The sequence below is a fragment of the Urtica dioica genome, chromosome 3 (genome assembly GCF_054948205.1).
Source record: "Urtica dioica subsp. dioica isolate 48M chromosome 3, U.dioica_male_clone48M_v1_H2, whole genome shotgun sequence".
NCBI classification, from domain to species: domain Eukaryota; kingdom Viridiplantae; phylum Streptophyta; class Magnoliopsida; order Rosales; family Urticaceae; genus Urtica; species Urtica dioica.
In genome coordinates this window covers 43820275-43828452 of record NC_142758.1, presented here as the reverse complement: position 1 = coordinate 43828452, position 8178 = coordinate 43820275, and the positions used below count along the sequence as shown (strand labels likewise).

Below are 8178 nucleotides of genomic sequence, written 5' to 3'. Positions count from 1 at the left end.
ATACTCACCGTCCTTAGAGAAGTGCCACCGGAGCGCATCGGGCTGCCCTTCAAAGGATGTCGGGATGGCAAGGATGGCTTCCGCATCATCTTTATCAAGCATAGCTTAGACCAAGGCTTCATTCCACTCGCCGTTGTTGTGTTTGAGTTCCGCCACGCTCATATCCTCGGTGATATGAGAGGGATCGGTAAGAGTAAAGTACGGGGAGCCGGGGGATCCATCGATCGCTGATGACGTTGATGCTTTCCCCGTCCCCAACCTTCCACCTCGAGCCTTTCACAATGATTTCTCTCCCCCAAAGCAAACTCTACCACATCGAGGAGCTTCCGGAGTTACCTTTAGCCTCCAAAAGGGTTCCGGTGGGAAAGTAACTAGCTTTGAATACTCTCTCTACAAGGCTTCCCGGGATTCGAAGGAGTCTCCACACGTTCTTGGCCACGAGTGCTTGATTAAAGCGTTCCAAATCCCGGAAACCTAAGCCTCATTCCGTCTTGTGCACCGTCAACTCCGACCACTTGCACCAATGGATTTTCTTTTCTTCTCCGCAACTACCCCACCAAAACTTGGCTAAAGCCTTATGAATGGTGTCGATAAGAGTCTTCGGGAGGCGGAAGCAACTAGCCGCATATTCGGGGATGGCTTGGAGAACCGCTTTGATGAGCACTTCGCGCCCGGCTTGAGAGAACCAAATCCCCCTCCAAGACTTGATTTTCTCCCAAATCCGGTCACAAATGAAAGCGAATAACTCACAAGTTTTTAGGCCGGTAAAGGTGGGCAGCCCTAGGTATCGCTTGTGGCACGGGGTTATCGAAACTCCAAGACACGAGGCGACCGCGGTTTTATCATTCTCCGGGACCGATCGACCAAAGCACACATCGGACTTCGAGAAGTTGATGACTTGCCCCGACACCGTGGAATAGGTAGAAATACATCTCGCCACTTCCTCACATTTTTCAACACACGCTCGGAAGAAGATGAGGCTATCGTCGGCGAAGTGTAAGTGCGATACCCGGAGCTCTCCTCGACCGAACTTGACCCCCGTGATGAGTCATCTCCTCTCCTTGTCCGAAAGAAGCCATGAGAGGCCTTCCGAACAAAAGAGAAAGAGGAAATGGGAGAGAGGGTCCCCTTAGCGGAGGCCTCTTTCCGGTTTAAGTTGCCCCCGGGTCGTGCCGTTGATGTTGAAAGCGAAGCGCACCGATGTCACACACCGCATGACTTTCTCCACCCACACCCGATCGAAACCCAACTTCAACATCACCGCTTCTAAGAAAGCCCACTTCACCCGGTCATAGGCTTTGGCCATGTCAATCTTCAAGGCGGCATAGTCTCCATTACCGAACCGGCCCCTCTTCATCGTATGGATCCCTTCGAAGCACACCATCACGTTATCAAAGATTTGACGTCCTCCCACGAAAACTCCTTGATTTTTCAAGATGTATAAATTATTCAAAGAATGGAATTCGACGAAGCTCCACATGGCTGAGTTTACTCAAATCTCAATGTACGTCTATTTTAGACTTTAAAATGGTTTAAGGTCAAAGATTTGGTGACATCAGCCACGAAGTCGAATTTAAAACCCTATTAAAAAGTAATGCACAATGTTCCTATCATGGACCCCCAAAAAAAACAAAAGTCTCACCACAGAAGTAAAAGCACAGAAAAAAAAATATTTCCCCGGGAAATTTATAATTTTGCGTATATTAAAGCCTAGATTATCTAACACGTTTTTTGGTGGTCGATTGCAAATTTTCTTTTATTGTTTGTTAGATTGTAGATTGAATTTCATAAGTTACCCATAACTAATATTTTTATATGGACACGCGGTCTCATTTATTTCACATTGACAATTGTATAGATAAAGATGTTGATAACTAAACAGTCTCAATCTATACACGTGCATATGCATGTGCATCTCCAACGTACCATTGTCAATTTCGTTTGATATGTCATATCATATCATATCTCTAAGTTTGATTTATTCATATATTGCATTCACTATTATTTACAGATTATAAAATTATTACCTATTGATAAAAAAAAAATTCCGGGTAGATATATATGTAGACCACAATGAGGATTCCACGCAAGGTTGTCTTTATTTTCGTATAAATCTATAAAAAAAAGTTAAAAAGTATTTGATTTGAGCGAGCCGATTGGTAAGGACGAGTTCTAGCTGAGTTCTAAGTGCGCTCAAGGTCAACCTGGCTTGTTGGAAACGGCGACGTGGCTACCGTCCGTCCTTCCGCGCGTCAGACGGAATGGCGGCTTATCGGCTTCCGCGCAGACGGAATGACGGCTTCCGCGGAGCCGTTTACGCGGAAAGTCGGCTTCCGCGGAATCCGTGCGAGGCTGAGGTGGATTTGACCGTTGAAGCTAGGTTGAATCTCGGCCATTGATTTTGTTACCGTTTTTTCATCAATGGTCACAAAAAATGGCCGTTTTTTTACTGTTTATACACGGATTTTTTAATTTTTTTACACTTTCATCTTTTTCTCTATAAATATAACTCATTTCAATCCAATTTCTCACAACATCATCCAACAAATTCTCTCTACAATTCTCTCTACAATCTCATCAAGCTCTATGTAATTTATATAATATAGTTTCTAAATTAAATTTTCTATATAGTTTAATATATTATAGTTTCTAAAATATAATTTATGTACCAAAATGTCTGGCGAGTCATCATCTCACCGAAGATCTCGTCGAGGTTCTCGTCGAAGCTCAAGTCGCACGCTCACACCATCACCATCTACACATGAAGAAGAGGCTCAAAATCAAGAAGTTCAACAACCAAACCCGCCCTCTCGAAACTATCCGCAAAATTGGTTAGCCCTTTCTCAAATTCCAAATTTCGAAGACACCGATTTAATCCAAGCCCCCGTTCCCGATCCAAGATTTTCATATCAACCCCCGAGCTACAATTTCACTCAAGAAGAGATGACCCAATTAGACCAATTTGCACCGATATTTCCTTTTGTCCCACAACAACCACCACAACAACATCCTCATATGTCACAACAACCACCACAACAACATCCTCATATGTCACAACAACCACCACAATCACCACAACAACCACCACGATCACCACAACAACCACCACGATCTCCCGTGTACGAAGACGCTTACGAGGCATATCGAGAAGGAATTCGTATATTTCATCGAGAGTCACAATCACCTCCTCAACAACAACCACAACAAAATCCCGAAGAAGATCCCGAAGAAGATCCCGAAGAAGATCTTGAAGAACATCCCGAAGAAATTCCTCAACCTAGACAACAAAGGAGGAGGAGAAAACCTCGTTCCAAAATGTGGAAATATTTCACCGAGATAAACGACGACGAGGGAAAGAAGGGGCGATGCAACAAATGTGAGAAGATCATCAACGCCGACAGTAGGCACCAAGGGACGTCCGCATTGCACCACCACTACAGGATGTGCGTCCTCCCCGGATCTTCCTCGTCTCACACTCAGGTAAGTAGACACGATCCCCAAGAATATAGGAAAGAACTTGTCAAGTACATAGTTTCTACCGATCAAGCATTTTCACATGTAGAAAGTAAAGGATTTGGTAGATTTGTTCATTATTTGGCGCCTGACATCATAGAGATTTCTAGAAAAGCTTTACGTAGTGATATCATGAAATTTTTTGAACAAGACAAAGAAGAACTGAAATCCCTGTTCATGCTTAGGCGGTTTAATGTTGCCCTCACGTCCGATATTTGGACTGGTAATGCTAAGATGGACTACATGAGTGTTGTAGCCCATAACATAGATGAGGAGTGGAACCTTAATAAGCGTATTATAGCCTTTAAGAGAATAGAAGGTAGTCACACCGCAGATAACATCTTAGATATCCTTTTAAGTGTTATAGATGAGTGGAACCTACGTGATAGAATCATATCCATCACCCTAGACAATGCCGCAAACAACAACCACATGGTTAGAGCTTTACGAACTAGGATACCGAACCAAGCATCCATTTTACACCAACGATGTGCGACGCATATAATCAACCTTATAGTGAAGGCCGCGTTCACACACTTCGACGTAGCTATTACTAAAATAAGAGAAGCCATATCTTGGATAAACAGCTCAAACTCTAGAGTAGACTCCCTAAAGAGACGTTTTTTATTTAACGGCCTTGAGGAGAGAACCTTCCACGTAGATAACAACACTAGGTGGAACTCAACGTGGCTAATGTTGACTACTTTCTTAGCCACCGGATACGTAGACGTTGCTACCGAGTTTGTGAGACGTCAGGGGGGTCATGACATTACCGCCGAAGACATTGCAGTGGCTAAGTGTTTTTATGAGTTTTTACACATTTTTTATGATGAAACATGTGCATTGTCCGCGGTTTACACTCCCACGTCTTATTTGGCGCTTCATACGGTTACAAAAATTGCCGCACATCTTTATGAAGCGAACCATTTTGAATTTTTTCGACCATGTATCAACTCCATGAAGGAGAAATTTGAAAAATATTGGGGAATCGAGAAAATTCCTTGCTTATATGGTTTTGCATGCATTTTGGACCCTCGAATGAAATTCGGAGGTTATCTCACTTTTTTGCAATATTTGAAACGTATGACTAGAAATGATTACGTAGAACATGATAATACTAGGGTCGTGGAAGAGTTTTACACATTTTTCAGGTCTTATCAACGCCAAATCCCAACTGCCCCCGAGCCGAGTCCATCGAGACACGTACCATCAACGAGTAGAGGAGTGTTTCGAGATCTAGCTCACTTTGTTCGAGGAGGAAGTTCAACTCCAAGTTCGTCACCACATCCCGAACCCGCTACTGAGACGTCACAACACGACGAGATCGTGCTATACAACACTCAACAATTTGCATCTATGGGCCAAGAGGATCTGAACTTGATGACATGGTGGAAGCAACACGAAAACATGTTTCCAATATTGTCCAAGATGGCCCGAGATGTACATTCAATCCCGGTTTCAACGGTTTCGTCCGAATCGGCATTTAGTAGCTCGGGTCGCATTATTGACGACCGAAGACATAGCTTGAAACCCGAAATGGTCGAGGCGCTAACCATTTACAAAGATTGGTGTCAACACGAACATCGTTCTCAAGAAACGTTTATTTCCGTTGATGAATTTGATAATTTTGGTGTCAACTTAGAAAACATGAGGATATAATCCCGTTTCTTGAATATTTGTAATCCTTTCGTTTTATTTTTCTTTTTATGATATTTATTGTAACCACGGTTTTCCTCCGCCACAAGTGAGGGTTCATTAATAAAATTTTCGTGGTTCCGTCCACGTTTCTTACTTAAAACAAAAACGTCTCGATTTACATTTTAACCCTTTTTATTAAAAACGTAACATTTTAGTCCTCTTGATTTTACATTTTAATTGAAATCAAAACGGCTTATTGGCTTAACGGAATAATGCCTTCCAATAAGAAACGGAAACGGCTTAATGGCTTAACGGAAGGAAAATTTCCGTTAAGCCATTAAGCCGTCCTTATCGGCTTATTGGAAGGCCGAAATTTCCAATAAGCCAGGTTGAGCTCAAGGGCATCCATTTTTTTTTCTCATAATTGTAGGTATAATGCACATTAAAAAAAATTGTATACAGTTCAACATAAAAAATTTGTATACAGTTCAACATTAAAAATTTGTATAGCTACTTAAATGTGTAATGATTGGATGTACATTAAAAATTGTATACTAAAATATATAATGAATAGTAAAAAGTGTATAATGTATACTGAAAATCATAGACTAAACAGTATTTTTGCGCTAAATATTTGAAACCGAGATTTTTGATACCTTTAAAATCACAGCTATCTTAGAAAGGAAATCTGTAAAGTTGTTAGTCCTATGATAAGTTGTGTTTATGGTGCTTAGAGTAGGATGCCGCAAAAAAACCGTAAAAATCATAAATCGGATCGGATTAGTAATTTTTAGATCGTCGGTGCAATTTACAATGGTTTTTTTTTCATCCAATCCGATCCGATCGGGTCTATTCATTACAAACGGTCCGATCCGATTTTTATTTTTGGACCCTAATCAAACCGGACCGGACCGGTTTATTTATTAAAAAAAAAAAAAAACTTAAATCCAATCCTAAATTAGATATCAGTTTACTTCCTTTTTTTTTTCCAATACCAATATGAATATCTATCTAATTGATAACCCCAAATTAAAAAGTCATCTAACTTGTGTTATTGGTGTAAAACATTTGTGATGTATTTAAATAGTTTAAGGATTGTATACGAGTTTATATATATATATATATATATATATATATATATATATATATATATATATATATATGGTTGTTATGATATAGAATGGTCTAAACGGTCCGACCTAAACGATTTAAAAAGGTCCAAACAGTTTAAAACGGTTTAAAATGGTCAAAGATCGGACTAGACCGGTTTAAACGGTCCGATCTGGTCTGGTTTTCACAGTTTTTTTTTGTCTGATCCGTTTTACATTTTTTCGGACCATTTTGGATGGTCCAGTCTGATTTTTTGTCCGGTTTTTTATCGGACCGGACCGTGTACGGCTCTAGCTTAAAGTAAAAAAGAATAATTATTATAATATGCCTAATTTTTGTTGTTCTAAGTAAAATTTTAAGTTGAGGATTAAATACCGATGGATTTGTCATAAATCATATAATAAAATGAAATAAATTATAAAATATAGTTTTTGGTCGAGATTCTCTACTTTCCGATTTTTTTTTTTTTTTTGTCTTATATAATTTTTTCCATTTGAAAATTTTATTTTCATGTCTCTTGCTTTTGCCTATGCTGAAGCCGACATATCATGATTCATTAAAGCAGTAATTGAACAGTTAATTGACCATAAGTTTTTACCATAAATGACATTAAATGTGGAGTCAATAAATTCCAGCTATAAATTTTGTTACACAACGTAACTTCCAGGGATGTGGACCATGCTTTTACTTATGGCATGTATTTGCCATTTTCATTTTGCTGGTGACTTTGTTTTGTTCATTAACTTCTAATTATGTCGTATTGTCAGGTATTTATGAATGCTAATTTCCCTGCCTGCATGAATAACCACTATAAAAAAATAACGGCATAAATACTTAATATTTTCGGATACGTGCACTTAAATATTTTTTTTCGTGCAAAAAATACCTAATGTTGAATTTTTGTTCATCGTTAAATAAAGACAGTTAAGTTTGACGGAAATACACATGGCAATTTCAGATTAATCATATGATTTAATATATTTTTTAAAAAAATAATTAAACATTAATAATATCATTTTAATTTACAAATTTAATTATGAACGGCGTTTATAATATAATTAGGCATTAATAATATTATTAAAACAATTAAATATTTATTTATTTAAATTAATCAAGCATTACTATAATCATTTTTGCATTAATTATTATAAAAATGAAGACGATATTTTTAATATTAGAAACAATTTAATATTTTTATAATATCATTTTTAGAAAAATACTCAATTGATTATTTATTATAAAAATAATTTGATATTTTTTTCTTAAAATTATTCAAGCACTAATTATATTATTTTTAGAAAAAATAATTTAACAATAGTATTTTTTAAACGAAGCTGGGGAGAGAGACTGCATTTGGACTCAGAATGAAGAAAGTGAATTTGTATTGAATGGTCATCAAAGTGATCTGTGTATCCTCATTTGTATTTATATAGTGGTGGTCTAACCGTATAAATTAGTTAGACTATTAACAACTCCAAGAACTACTAACAGCGCTAACAACTCCTATGCCACGTCACTAATCCACTGACTTTATTACCCCCTTAAGCGAATCGGCTTTACATACGGTGAACTTCGAGCGTTTGAAAGTGAAACGTGAAACATATAAGGATTTGATGAGCACGTCAGAAATTTGGTCAAGTGAGGGCACGTGGTTGACACGTAGGTCGCCAACTAAGACCTTTTATCTTACGAAGTATATATCTAGTTCAACGTGTTTCGTATTGGCGTGAAGCACATAGTCTAATGATAAGGCTATGGCGCTTTGATTGTCAACCCTCATCGTCGGCGTTAAGTGGAGCGGCACATGAAGCTCGCGGAGGAGAAACTGGACCCACGTGACGCCAACGACGGTGGCGTGAGCTAAGCTTCGAAACTCCGCCTCAGATCTGGATCTTGAAACGGTGCTCTGCTTCTTCG

At 38.7% G+C, this 8178-nt stretch overlaps 2 protein-coding genes across 2 annotated transcripts; one reads left to right on the top strand and one right to left on the bottom strand.

Moving 5' to 3' along the window:
- Positions 1-481: 481 nt before the first annotated feature.
- Positions 482-1384, bottom strand: LOC149403001 (uncharacterized). The gene is made up of 2 exons (XM_089608600.1): positions 1235-1384; positions 482-943 (listed from the first exon to the last, which is right to left on the bottom strand). Exons 1-2 carry the CDS (start codon positions 1382-1384, stop codon positions 482-484), a joined length of 612 nt encoding a protein of 203 aa, XP_089464726.1.
- Positions 1385-2673: 1289 nt separating this feature from the next.
- Positions 2674-5172, top strand: LOC149403000 (zinc finger BED domain-containing protein RICESLEEPER 2-like). The gene has a single exon (XM_089608599.1). It carries the CDS (start codon positions 2674-2676, stop codon positions 5170-5172), a length of 2499 nt encoding a protein of 832 aa, XP_089464725.1.
- Positions 5173-8178: the final 3006 nt, after the last annotated feature.